The sequence below is a fragment of the Equus quagga genome, chromosome 6 (assembly GCF_021613505.1).
Source record: "Equus quagga isolate Etosha38 chromosome 6, UCLA_HA_Equagga_1.0, whole genome shotgun sequence".
Lineage (NCBI taxonomy): Eukaryota > Metazoa > Chordata > Mammalia > Perissodactyla > Equidae > Equus > Equus quagga.
In genome coordinates, this window is record NC_060272.1 from 13,282,061 (window position 1) to 13,296,759 (window position 14,699).

The 14,699-nt window shown below is 36.6% G+C and overlaps 1 protein-coding gene across 1 annotated transcript in view; it reads right to left on the reverse strand.

The window, feature by feature from the left end:
• PCCA (propionyl-CoA carboxylase subunit alpha) overlaps positions 1-14,699 on the reverse strand; it is a 438,123-nt gene that overhangs the window by 265,489 nt on the left and 157,935 nt on the right. Inside the window, exon 8 of the mRNA XM_046664150.1 lies at positions 4,009-4,045. Coding sequence (XP_046520106.1) covers positions 4,009-4,045 — 37 coding nt within the window. The remainder of the gene's footprint in view (positions 1-4,008; positions 4,046-14,699) is intronic.

Consider the following 14,699-nt stretch of genomic DNA (forward strand, 5'->3'; position numbering starts at 1 on the left):
GTCTTCTCTTGAAGACATGATATTTAAGCAAAGAAATGAAAGGCTACATGGAGCCATCTATGTGAAACTATCAGCTAAGGTATTCCAGGCTTCCCTTCTCTCCCCTGTCTCCAAAAAATCTTATTCTAAGGCCCTGAAGTTTGGTGTGTTCAAGAAAGCCAGCGTGACTGAAGGATAGGCAAGGAAATGAGATTGGAGAGAAAGGCAGGTGGCAAATCATTTGGATTTGTAGTCAGGGTAAGGAATTTTGATTTTACCTAAGTGCAACAGAAAACCATTAAACCAGGGTTTAAAGCAGGGGTGGGGTAGGATGTGATGGGATGTGTCCTTACCAGTTAGAGTTTTAAAATATCACACTGACGGCTATGTGAAGAACAGCTTTTAACTGTTTAAGAAAAGAAGCAGAGAAACTATTGTTCCTGGAAGGACAATGGTAGTTTAGAGGAGAGTGCTAGGAGTAAAGATGGTTAAGTAGTGAATATGGGAGATATTCTGAATGAAGAACTGACTGTATCTACTGATAGAGTATACTAGAATAACAAGGAAAAAGATACCAGGATAGATTTTAGGTTTCAGCTTTAGCCACTGAGAATGGAGTGACATTTATTGAGATGTAGAAACTGTGGGAGAAGGAGTTGTGGAGAATGGTGGACCTGAGGATCCAAAAAATCTTATTTAAATTGGGCATGATCTGTGATTGTGAGAAAGACTAGCAAAAGAAAAGAAAAGAATCAGAATAATCTGCAAGTTGTTAAAGAACAGGTTTCAGATTTACTATTTCTTTTCCTTTTAAGAATCAATTTTGGCTTGATTGTATTAAGGACCTTTAATCCCATGAAAAGATCAACCTTTAATGCAAATCAAGCTCCCTGATTACCGTTGTCTATCTCTGGGGTTAAAGAGAAACTGGGGATCAATAGCCCTGTATCTCTAAACCTAGAGAGGTCAAAGGGAAAAATCAGGAGTGAGAATGAGGGAGACAAGGAAGACCAAAAAATAAGTACACAGAGGTTACATATTAAGTCTTAACTGTCTCTCACCCATCAAGGATAAAAGGGTGTTTCTTTAATTCCACATATAACATTCTTAAGTGCCTTACAGTATTTTACACAAAGTGGTGACTCAAATTTTAGCTCTCATTCTCTAATCTCATTAGTTTAGCCAAAGTATAATGAAAAATCCATGGTCTTTGGAGCTAAATGAACCTAAATTTAAAGCAGGCCCACCACTCAGTAGCTCTGTGACCTTGAGCAAATTACTTACCATATCTAATCCTTAGTTTCTTAAATGTAAATGAAAATAATTAACCCAAGAATTAGCATGAGAAATAACATTCACAAAGCACCCACTACATGGAAGAAATGCTCCGTAAACAAGAGCCACTGTTATGTAAAAGACACCTAATTCGTCACTGCTAAGGCAGTCAGTTTCCTCCTTGGGCAGCAAAGACTCCTGTTTCCAGAAGAGAAGTAGAGACACGAGAGGAGAAAATCACATAAAAAATAATCAATTTCATTTTCACCATGTAACACAGAAAGAAGTAAAACATGAATAAGTATGACACATGGTCAATCCACAACTTACAAATAGATAGGTTCAAAGGTTTAGTTATAATTCAGTTGTTTAGAACTAGGAACATATTTTCCCATGGAATCATTGTTGAATTCACCTCTTAGACAAACTCACAAAGGTCCATTGAAATCATAATGTAGTTTAAATGTGATGTTCTCAATAAAATTAGTAGAAAACAAAACTGATGAATCACGAAACAATACCGAAAACCAAGGGATTCTAATAATATGTAATTTCATTTATTTTAGAAGCTAGCACTGAGGGAAAAGATTTTATGGGACGTTTCCGTGGTGATTCAAGAAAGTGTTTTCAGGGAAACTCCAAAAGCTTTATAAAACTGATGACTCTAGTTATTATGTTTTATTTCACCTCGAATTTTATGGCTTCCCTTTCTTTCAGCATAAGCAAAACACAGGCACTCTTATACTTACTTGCCATGATTGCCATCATTTATTTCAGAAATGAGAAGGAGTAATTAGGGAAGAATAAGAAGAAAGATAGGGAAGAGGAAGAAGTCATAAAAGATGTGCCCAAATAGAAAGAAAAGAACCTTAGATTGAATTAGGTAAATTCAGTAGTAAAACACTGGAAAGCGGGTGAAGCACAGAATTAAAATATTAAGGGAGGAAAGCCAAGTGATGAGAACTGGTCAGAGTATATCATCATTAACTGGTTGTTTTAAAGGTCACAGATTATTTTTAAAAATTTAGAAGACACGGCATGAAAGCAAGCAAGGAATCTGCAGCCTGCCCTTTACACAAAGGAAATGCTCAAGAGTTGAAGATTCATAATTCACAATGTGGCATGCCAATGTTATTCAGGATTTTCTCCTAATCCCTTCTTATTTCTCCAAATTCCTCCAAATATTCTGTCCTTTTTATGTAGATACTATCGTGAGAATAGTATTATTATATCCTACTATGTAGATAAAACACTACTATCAAACAAGAACTAGGAAAAACGACTTCTGAAATCTAAAAGTATGCAATAGAATACAATGAAATTATTTTAGGAAAGTCTCCTCAAAAGCTAGCAGGTATGCCACATGCCTCTTAGGCTATCAGGAATGCCAGTGGTTTCAAACCACAGAAACTTTTGATTTTCTCAGAGAAATAAACCACAAATCAGTTCCATGTACTCCAAGTTTTCAGCAATCTAGCAAATCTTCCTGGGAAGTACTGACACGCTTTTTGAAAACACTGAGGGAGTCTGAAGAAATGATTAATGAAGAGATGTTGTAGTCAGATAAAGTAAGATTTTCTAGTGCCTGATCTTAAAAGTCCATGACCTATATCGGTAAGAAAAATGTTTGCAAAACAAATAAACAACAAAACACACTTAACAATGAGCCAAACCCAAATAATTTAGCCAATCCAACAGAGGTGTAACAAGCCAAACAGCTTTTAAAATAACTAAAGAACTGCTAAGCTAGACTGCTCCTACTGCAAAGAATATATTTAGTCATGCAAGAGGTTACTTTCAGACCAATAAGATATTTCTACATATCACAACTATGCAAACTGATAAATCAAATGCTCTCCAAATGTATGAAATAACTCTGAATAATCAATCTTAATGAGAAAACAGGACTAAAGAAATGTTAATGTAGCATGCAGAAAAGCTTGGCCCTATCCTAGTGTGGGAATGCAAGAAGATGCTGTGAATTCCTGATTACCAAGCATGTTCTAATTTCTCTCACATATCCACAAATTTCAGTCAAATGTTTTACAAAAACTAACTTGATTAACAAAATTGTAAAGTTGTTTAATAGCAGTGCTAACCTATGATAACAGTATGCCCTCATGTATTTTCCTAATTAGCAGATATTGAAAATACAACAGTTGTCATGAGCACCAGGAATACTTTCGAAAATAAAAAGTTGAGAAGCACTGCCCCAGGACAATTACACCTAAAACAGTCAAGTAAACTGTCTTTAAAATGTCCTTCACTTTACCTTTGATTCCAATTTAGAATATTCAGTTCTAATTTCTCACATTCTATTTTCTATTTCCTAGTAAGATTACTAAATTGATATTTAAATCTTAGGAAAAGGTGAAAACTTGAAGAGCCTTGTCAAATATGATATCTTCATCTTAATCATGTATGTCCTTAATTTTAATAAGATGTATTCAACTATGTATATCTAAATTTATATTACATCCAATCTCAAGAATTCGTAAGACAATTCCTTCCTTTAATTAGCCAGTGATTTCATCTTACAAAAAAGCTATCCTTCAGGTCAAATTACTCTTTAAAGTTCACTTTAATAAGGGAGTATGGTAATTCAACTGATAAATTCTTCCAGAGCAATAAGTAATCAGAAAGCTAAAACTATTAAAAAATGACTTGCTCTATAGGAATTGCTTATTACATGTTTACTCAACCATATCTGCTGAAAGACATAGAAACTCTACCAAAGTTAATTTAAGAACTTACCAATTTCCCTTGCAATTCTGACAGCTTCATCTGCATCCTGTAAGAGCAGGAAATGAGACCCAACATTAATCCCATCAGCCATTGCACAATGTCTTTAGGGCAGTCATATATTGCACTACTGTCTCCTCTGATTCATTTAATGTTCAATTTTACAACCTTCTAACTCTTTTCATTCAGAGAAATGTAAAATTAATACCATAAGTGGAATGTAAATTCTACCTCATCATTATTATATTAAGAAACTCAAAGCAGTTTGAAATGAGCTGGCAGGAAGCACTACCAGAATTGCCAAATGATTTGGTGCAGTTGCTGGAATTTAACGGCAGAATTTAGGTCTTTACAATCAATACTGAATCATAAATTAGATCATTAAAGCTTGTCCACAGCCAGCTTGTTTCTGTCTCTCTGATATTTATATGTCATGTTTTCCTAGATTCTGTCAGCAGGGGGAGTTGATTCTCTATTGTTTGGGAGGAGCTCAACAGATTTTCCAGAAATAAAAAAGTAAATCTCCAGTATCTATAGGAATTGCCAATTGTTCCCCCCCAGAAAATTCCTTTAGTGATCTCCATTACTTTTCCTTTTTTATTTCATCCTTTTTTTGTATACATATTTTATGTTTACCAGTTATATCTTGTTACATAAATTAAAACCTTAAATTCAACAAACCAACTAGCAGGGGGGCAACTTTCAAAAAGCCAAGGAAAGAAAATGCGTTCCAAAACAGTGCAAGGTAAGAGTTTATGAATGTAAGGATTAAGTATCACTAAATATTAACCAATGCCACTGAAAGGACAAAAATTTCCTTTGCATCCAAACCATTTCATTGATTAGTAACTCTCACCTAACACACTCAAAATAGAACACTCCCGATACATTTCCCCATAAAGAGAAAGCTGAAAAGGTATTAAACCCAAACCCCCTACTAAATTCAACTTTTTTTATAATTCAGTGACATAAACAAAACTATCACAAGGAATGACAATAACGTTTTGAGACTACTAGCTGGTAAGAATGCCTGAATTTTTAGAAAATAACTTTAAAATGTTAAAGTGAAAGCTGGTATTTCTCAAGCTTTTAAGCTAACACTTTAAAGTAGAGTAACCATGTCAGAATCCTCCCCCAAAAGCGAGGTGGGGGATGTTTATAACTGCTTCATTTATGTCTAATAAAAAAAAATCTTCCTTAAAAGTCTTCAGTACCTAATAACATCCCCTGAATAAGGAGGTTGGCAGGGGAAGTTGTCAGAAAAATTTAATTTCCTTTCATTAGCCAGTCTGCTCCACAAATAGGTGCTTGTTAAGTTCAAAGCGGTCCTGAGAGCGACATCAGTTCTAAGTCTCTTTTTTTTTTTACTCCAAGCAGTCACATCTGCTAATGAGATTTTCCAAATAACAATTGTGTTCAAGTCAGAGATAAATCTATACCTCCCACTCTACCCCCGAAAAATCAAGGTTTACTGCTTTATTACACCTTGCTGTTTCGCTGACCCTAGATTCTCCAAATTTTAGCTTAAAGGGATAAAAATCCATGAAAAGGGTCATTTAAGAATGTTAGTGGTTTCCACACATTGAGTTTGAAGGTTCTTTGTTCAAGCCAGTGACAGTTATTGGAGAATACTTCCCCTTAATAGCCTCTCTGTCAGGAAGTGTTAAACCTGCCAAATGCGGACAATTAGTGCCTCGAGAACAAAATACAGGAAGAGTGCTGGCTGATGGAGACTGGATTATAAGAGGCCTAGAAGGAAACTTTCAACATGTCTTTTCTTTCAAACATGTAATAGTATATTTGCAAAAGACATTCTAGAGAAAACAAACTGCTATCTAAAAAGTTCATTACCTTGAGACAACTAACACGCAAATGTTAAAAAATAATTCATAGAATTCATTAGTCATATTTTGTCATTTACTTATATATACACATAGTATGGATGTACGTGTGTGTGTACAGAGAGAGAGATCTACACAAAGCAAAACTTCTAAAAATTCTTTAACTGCCACAAATCCAACACTTTTATAAACTGCCACAAAACAATCTTGTCTTTTAACTAATCAATATGCTTTAAGTTTCCTCACAGTGAAAATCAAATTGTACTAAATGAACTTCCAAGTAAAATCAAACTGCCTTAAAAATTAATTTTTCGGGGCTGGCCCCATGGCCGAGTGGTTAAGTTCGCGCACTCCGCTGCCAGCGGCCCAGTGTTTCGTTGGTTCGAATCCTGGGCACGGACATGGCACTGCTCATCAGACCACGCTGAGGCAGCGTCCCACATGCCACAACTAGAAGAACCCACAACGAAGAATATACAACTATGTACCGGGGGGCTTTGGGGAGAAAAAGGAAATAATAAAATCTTTAAAAAAAAAAATTAATTTTTCACTTGTCACTCATTCATCCCAAAATATTTTATTGAGGACATATTATGTACTGAACATTAAAAAAAACTCCACTGTCAGTTTCAACAATAAACTATTAAATAAAGTCAGCTCCTATATGTTCTTTCAGCACATTTAGTTTTCTTATCAGGCTACATAAAACTACTTTTAAAAGAGATGAAAATCCCCAAATAGCTCCAAATTCAGTGGCACTGACACATCACACAGTACAACTTCCCTGTAAGGATACAGGTAGAAAAAAAATTTTAATAAAAAACTTGAATCAACAAGAAAAAGACCAACAATCATCAGGAAAAATGGGCAAAGGATTAAATAAGTAGTTTACATAAAATGAAATCCAAAAGCATAATATATAAAATATGTTCAACTTGAGTCATAATTACAGACATACAAATGAAAACAATGAGACACCACTTTTCATCTGCCAAAGTCTGATGATAGCCAGGAGAGATGACCTTAAGGTAAACAGGCACTGCTCTTACTACCAGTGCAGTACAAAATGGTGCAATCTTTTTAAAAAGATATTGTCAGTATCTATCAAAGGTTTGAGGACATACACCTTTCGACCCAGTGATTTCATTTTTCGGGAGCTATCATACAGATATACTCACATGCATGAACACAGAGAAATATATAAAGAAATTTATTATTTTCAATTTGTTGGTGTTTTGATAAGCAAAGAAAATCAGAAAAACAAGATTAAAGGTCTTCAATAACAAACTGGTACCATAAACAGTACATGCATAAAATGAAATATTACATAGCCTTATTTTAAAAAAATGAGGTTGATCCATTTGTTCTTATTCATTCATTTACTCATTAATTCAATAAATATTTACCAGGCAATACTACATGAAATAGTTTTTGTCCTCATGGAACTGTATAGCCTAATGAGAGAAACAGAAAAGAGAGTAAAATCAATTGAGAATTGAAATAAATGTTACATGGAACCAAATAGTACTGAGGGAGAGAAAGCAAGAGAACCTGTTTTAGATACACAGCTCAGAAAGGGTCCTTCTGAAGTAAGATTTAAACTAAAACCTGAAGATACATCAGCCAGCTGCCATGGGAAGATTAGGGAGAAAGGATTCCAGACAGAAAGAACATGTACAAATCCTTAGATTAGGAAGGCAATTAAATGTTCTAGAAGCTGAAAGGAGGTCCATGAGGCGAGAAGTGAAGCACAGTAAGGAAGTGGCAGGAAAGGAGAGGATGGAGGACGAGCAGAAGGCACGGCCTGTCCTGGAAGGACCTGCCAGGATTCAGTACGGAGTTCCAAATGCCAGGGCTCTATGCAGGGGAATGACGACTTAGATTTAGGTTTTAAGAAGATAACTCTGGGGGCTGGCCCATAGCCGAGTGGTTGAGTTCGCACTCTGCTCCTGCAGCCCAGGATTTGCTGGTTCGGATCTTGAGCACAGACCCAGCACGACTCCTCAAGCCACGCTGAGGTGGCATCCCACATAGCACAATTAGAAGGACCTACAACTAGAATATACAGCTATATACTGGGGGACTTTAGGGAGAAGAAGAAGGAAAAAAAAGATTGGCAACAGTTGTTAGCTCAGGTGCCAATCTTTAAAAAAAAAATCAGATCAGCCACACTTGAAGGTATTATTCAAATTATCTAATTAATGACTTCCAGGGCATTAAATGTTACCAAAACAAACTAGTATTCCCTAAATCTGCTTAAACGCTTCATGACTCCCCATGCCTTAGAACCAAATTTAAACTCCTTAACTTAGTTTCAATACTTGATCCTGCCTGCCTGAGCCACCAGTCTCATCCCCAGTCCCTCTCCAACTCGCACCAAATGAACAGTTTGGAGAGAGGTGAGAGGGATACGGACAGTCCAGTTGGGAAGCAGTAGTCTAGGTAAGAGAAAAATTACCAGTTTCTCTTATACTCAGGGGTGCACGTTTCAGGTTTCACCTAAATGTCACTTGCTTTAGAAAGCCTTTCCAGTTCTCCTATACCAGGCTAGGTGCCATTGCTGTGTGATCACATTACACTTTGTCCTTCCATTATGACAGCCCCTGTCACACTTAATCTCCATGAAAGCAATGACTAGCTCTAGTCTTTCTCTCTACTGAATCTCCACAGCTTAGCAAATTGACACAATCAACACATTATTTGTTAAATGAATAAACAAGTATCCATCAGCTTCCTAGAAATAAGTCTGTTATGATAAGACAACCTCTTAAATGATCTAGTCCAACACCAACAGAACTACTCATCTCCAGAGCATCAGTGTTATAAGTGGGTAAACTCATATCCAAGGACATGTAGTGGCTTCTTCAAATTCACATATCTAAGTGATATACAGTAAGGAAGTGCCACACAGTAGTTCAGAGCAGGGGCTCAAGAACCAGATAGGCTTGGGTTTTGCTTCAGTTTGAAACAAAGTACACTCCATGAAACATTGTTGACGCTGGGCAACATCAAGCCAAATATATACCCTTGTCTCGGAATTCTCACTGAGGCACTTTTTCACTGCATCATGCAACTTCAAAATGTTGAAACTAGGATTTCACAAAACCTATTCTTAAAAATATATATATACAGTGCTACCGAAACTGTAATTTTAAAATAAATATTTCATTAATTTAAAAAATCAAACTTTATATGGTAGTAAGTTTTCAAATTAAAGGGCCACAAGTTTAAGTTATACTAAAAAGTAATAAAAAGGAGGTTCATTTCAATTTAAAGATATTAAACTTCAATAAAAATGTAAAATAAAAATTACATTTTATTTGACCAAACACGCTTTGCTCTTTATTTATGTAAAACAAATCTCTTTTAAGCAGAACATCATTACTTCTTCACAAATCCAACTTAGCAATATTTGAAGGAAAAGCAGAACTGATTCTTCTTTTGAGTCTTAGTTTTAAAACATTCTTAAGACAGGTCTCACATCTATTAATTAGATGACATACAATACAACTATGAAAATACCAAAGGGATTAAAACTGCAGACTCTGTTCAAGTATTGTTCAATATAATAATATTCTATAATATATTAAAAGAGAATTTCTAACAGATAGGACAATAATCCCCCTGAAAATGGAAGAAAAGTCAAAGACAAAAATTTCAATAAAAGATGGGCCGGTCCCGTGGCTGAGTGGTTAAGTTCACACGCTCTGCTTCAGCGGCCCAGGGTTTCACCGGTTGGGATCCTGGGTGCAGACATGGCACCACTCATCAGGCCATGTTGAGGTGGCATCCCACATGCCACAACTGGAAGGACCCACAACTAAAAGTATACAACTATCTACTGGAGGGATTTGGGGAGAAAAAAGCAAAAGAAAAAAAATTTCAATAAAAGAAATTTAATGTTACTGATTCCACTATACAATTTTCAACTGAAGTATTTAGAATAATATTTTCATTTTCACATCAAAAGTAATAAAATTGAGGGGTTGGTCCAGCGACATAGTAGGTAAGTTAGCATGCTCGACATCAGCGGCCTGGGGTTTGCTGGTTTGGATCCCAGGCACGGACCTGCGCACTGCTTATCAAGCCATGCTGTGGTGGAATACCACATATAAAATAGAGGAAGATGGGCACAGATGTTAGCTCAGGGACAATCTTCATCAGCAAAAAGGGAAAGATTGGCAGCAAATGTTAGCTCAGGGCTGATCTTCCTCGAAAAAAAACAAAAAGGTAATAAAATTGAGAAAATACAGGAAAGTACAAAAATAAATGAAAAATACATTAGCAATAATAATACTCCTAACAGCTTTGAATCAGGCGGTAGGAAAAAGGAAGAGCCCAACAATACCATTTGATTCTATTCTTGTAAGTGATAAAAATCCCTGTGGTTCACTCTGTAATCCAGCCTGTCTTGAAAGAAGCCACACTCAGCTTATGAAGTTATTTAACACCTGGGAACACTGACGAAGAAAGGGTTGCAGGAAAGCATTAACCTATACAATTCCAAAACAGCAGTTCAAGAAATGGAGAAAAAGGAAAGAAGCCAATGGAACCAGTAACCATTTCTTTAACTCTATTTCAGCACAACTTACATTAAGTGAGCTCTACCATCCAACCCAAGAACAAAACAGTGAAAAATTCTGTTTTACAGAGAATATGATGGGAGGGGTGGGTGATGTCACTTTATCCAAACACAAAGCAGATCACAAAAATGTAAAAAGGAGCTAACAGCAACTGGGGGCCTTGTCTGCAAGCCTAATTTATCTGTTAATACTCTACGGCACCCATCTTCAAGGCAGCAAAGCCCAGCAGCTGAGAGTGCAGGTGCTGGAGCCAGGAGGCACGGACTCCAACACTAGTTCTGTGACAGTAAACAAGTTACCTACCAGTGTGCCTCTCTGGAATTCTATTCCCTCATCTGTAAAATGTAGATAATAACAATATCTATCATATGGGGATATGGAGAAGATGAAATTAGTTAAGGCTGAAACATACTAGTACAGTATCTGGCACAGTAAGCACTCAACGTTGGCACTCTATGATAAAATGGGCAGCCTGCCACCCCAAACTGCTAAGTTTGTTTCTTTCCTGCCTGATCTTGGTTGTTACATCCTGTGGTCACCACTCACTCTCTAAACCTGTATAATATAGAATACTGGCACTACAAGACTGCAAAAAATGTGCACTTGCATCTCCAGTACACTTCACCAGATCAGATGATCTGTGTACTCGTTATTGCTGGTGAGCAAGGGAGAAGGGCAGGGAGGGGAAGGAAGGACTACAGCAAAGACAGGCCAACTTAAATAGTTCTCCCTGACGGTGGACACCCAACTTCTACAGTGACCTCAGTGTCAAACACTGACTCTACCATCCACGATTCAAAGCGCGCCTCTCCTTTCTCACTTGTTACGTACAGCCTACTTACCACCCCTGACTTCTGTGCTCACTGGATGAGTGCTGCTACGCATTCATATGGGAAACTACCTGGGAGTTTACTTTCCTCAGCTGGTTCTAGAACAAATCTGTTTTTGCAAAAACAGATCATTGCTTCAAGGCACAATGGGTCAAAGCTGTATCTGTACACAACAAACGATCCCCAAACTATTCTGTATTCCTATAGAAAGTAAAGCAAAATTTTCAACAATCCTGGGTTCAGGAAATAGGTTCCACACAACTGTGTTTTCCAAATAACTCCAAGTCAAGCAGAAGACTGTTTTCATATACTTTCAAATCTTTCTAAAATTTAGTATATGTTTCTACAATTATAAAACAGCATAGTAAACATAATTGGGTCTTTTTTCAAAAATATAAAGCCTAGGGCTGGCCCCGTGGCCAAGTGGTTAAGTTCACACGCTCTGCTTCGGTGGCCCAGGGTTTCACCGGTTTGGATACTGGGTGTGGACATGGCACCACTCATCAGGCCACACTGACGAGGTGCTGTCCCACAAGCCACAACTAGAAGGACCCACAACTAAAATATACAACTATGTACTGGGGGGATTTGGGGAGAAAAAGCAATAAAAAAAAAAAGATTTGCAACAGTTGTTAGCTCAGGAGCCAATCTTTAAAATATGGATATATATACATAAAGCCTTTACAGCATAATCAGGAAAGTTATTCTTGGTTTAGCAGGGAAAAAGGATACTGATGTCTAATACTGTATTTTGTAATTACTAGGACACAGCTTTTCAATTTGGGACATTTTTGTTTTTTTAAATGATTCCCTCCACTTTAGTTTTTGTTGTTGTTATTTGGCTCTTTCTGCTAAAACAAGAGTGTAATTTTTAAAATCTGGCTAATTAGGGTGATAAAAACTATTACTAATTTAAACCTATACTGCATAATTTATAAACATCATTCAAGTACATTACCATACTCTACTCTGAGAGGTAAATGGGTATTAGTATTCCCTCTTCAAGGACAATACCAACTCAGAGAAGTTTCATAAATTTTCCTTCCAATTGGTACGCTGATGGGTATCACAATCGAATGCGGCAATTTAACCATTGGGGATTCCTCCCACTGCCTCACACCTGACATCTAACAGATCACACAAACCTATAGATTCAACTTCCACCATCTCTCGCCACACAATCTACTTTGCTCCATGCCAGTACTTTACTTTAGGCCCCTATCATTTCTTGCCTGGATTAAAGGAAGAGCACTCTCATTCATCCACCAACCTTGAGTTTTTCACTGCTCTAGTACATTTTCCTCACGACAAACCAAAATAAGTTCACTAATTCCACAATTTTATCACGTTAACTCTTCTACATGAAACCATTCAGAGGCTCCCAAAGCCACAAGAACAACCTCCAAACCCAGGTGCACAGCATTCAAGGCCATACATGTCTGGATCCTAATTTTCTCTCCAGCTCTCTAACTAGAGCCTTCACACTGCACACCTGCAGTCTTCTAAAGCTCGCATTGTCTCTCAGCTCCAGGCTTTTACAAAAAGATGTTTTCACTGACCATTGAGCTGTGTCTCCATCATCATCTTCACTTTTTAGATAACACCACTTCTCAGACTTCACATATCACTTAGATGTCACTTCCATTGGAAGATCTGCGATAACCCCCTCAAGCTAGGTTAGATGTCCCTTCTCTCCGGCCCCGTGCACCCTGAACTTAGCATTATTAAAATGTACTAAATTGCCTCTCTACTTATAGATCTCTCTCAGGAGACTTGAAGCTCTGTGAAATCAGGGTCTGCAGCTTGTTACTCTTTGTCAAACAAGTGGGCTTGGATTCCAAAACCTATCATCCAACAGCTTCAGATGCACACTCGTGACTCTGCTCTTAAATTCCCAAGATTGAGTTAAAAATATGTTGAATAAAATGAAACTTGTTAAAAGCAAATACTTGATACCACATGACTCCCTGAGAATTACACTTTGAAACAACATTAGTTTCTCTCTAATGAAAAGGATGATTCAAGAACAAGACATAAGGAAAACTGTTCCAAAAGACTCCTTAAATGCTGCACACAATGTTTTTAAAAATTATGGTAAACCATCTCCATATAACCTCCATACAACATTCTAAATATTCAAATAGGAAAGGAAAAAAGTTTTAGGGAGAAATGTAGCAAATTGAAACCACATTAATTTACTCAAATTGGAGATGAAACTTACTTGGGGGATAAAAAGTAGAATATAACATAGTTGCCAAGAAAAAGAACTTGGTCTTATAAATAAGACAGGTTAATTTTTCAAAAATCTATAGGACTTAAAAAATCCATAGATTTAAAAAAATAGAATTATCTATAATTAGCACATACATTCTTCCAATGCAAAAGTATTGCTAGGCAGTTGCCGGAACCACAAGGTATTCCAAAAATTTACACTATTTATTTTCATTAGCAAACCTCTGTCTGCACAGATACCCTCAAAAGTAATCTTTTACTTAAGAAATCTAACTACAAAATGTGAAAAGTAGTGTAGTTCCAAATGAAAGTGGAGTTATTGCACAAGAAATCTAAATTAATAACCAAATTTAAAAGAAAAAAAATATGTACAGTCTCATATCAGAAACAATTAAAAGAAAACTACAAACAAAACTAGAATTAAAATTTATCAGAGAAACAAAAGGGGATTCCTTAAATTCATTTTTAAATGGTTATCTCAAAACTATAAACTGGCCAGTTCAATTGTGGCAAATTAATTCAGACAATAGGTGTTAAGAACTGTATACTATGGTTAAAGTTAACAAAGATAATGAGAACCTATCACTATTTGTGAGTGTAACAGGATCTTAAAAAGCACCTAAAGCATACAAGGAGACAAAATTGAAAAGATAAGTGGATTTATTTTCTTCTACTTTCTACTTTTTCTTATTTTCCAAGTTAACAGAGGTTGTAAATTCAAATGCAGGTTGTCAAATGCAGCCTTCCTGAAAAGACATCCAAAATAACCTGTTGAACAAGTAAAACCAAGTTTATTACCTACTATAGGGAAGGATATCACCGCTTTGAAGCAATCTTGGAGCTTACAATGGGATCTGTTCAAGACCCACTAAAAGCCAGAGCTCAAGATCCTAGATTCAAAAACTGCAGTGCTCCTCTGACATCCAGTGAGAGACACTCAGGGGTCTCTCCAAGCAAAAGAGTGAGAAAAGTGTCACACCGGGAGAGCTCCAATTTCCTTTTCAAGAACCTTAGGAATGAGGAACTCTCTGATTTTCTGATCAGATTTGAAAGTCTGCTATTGGAAGAAAACTTCCTTATTACTAACAAAATCTTTCTTATTAGTAACAAAACATCCTCAACACTTTTTGTTCTAAGTCGATAAGACAAAGTTCATTATGGAAGAAAACAAGCATAAGACCTGTAAGTTCATCTTCACGCTGGCTCCAGGAGCCAGT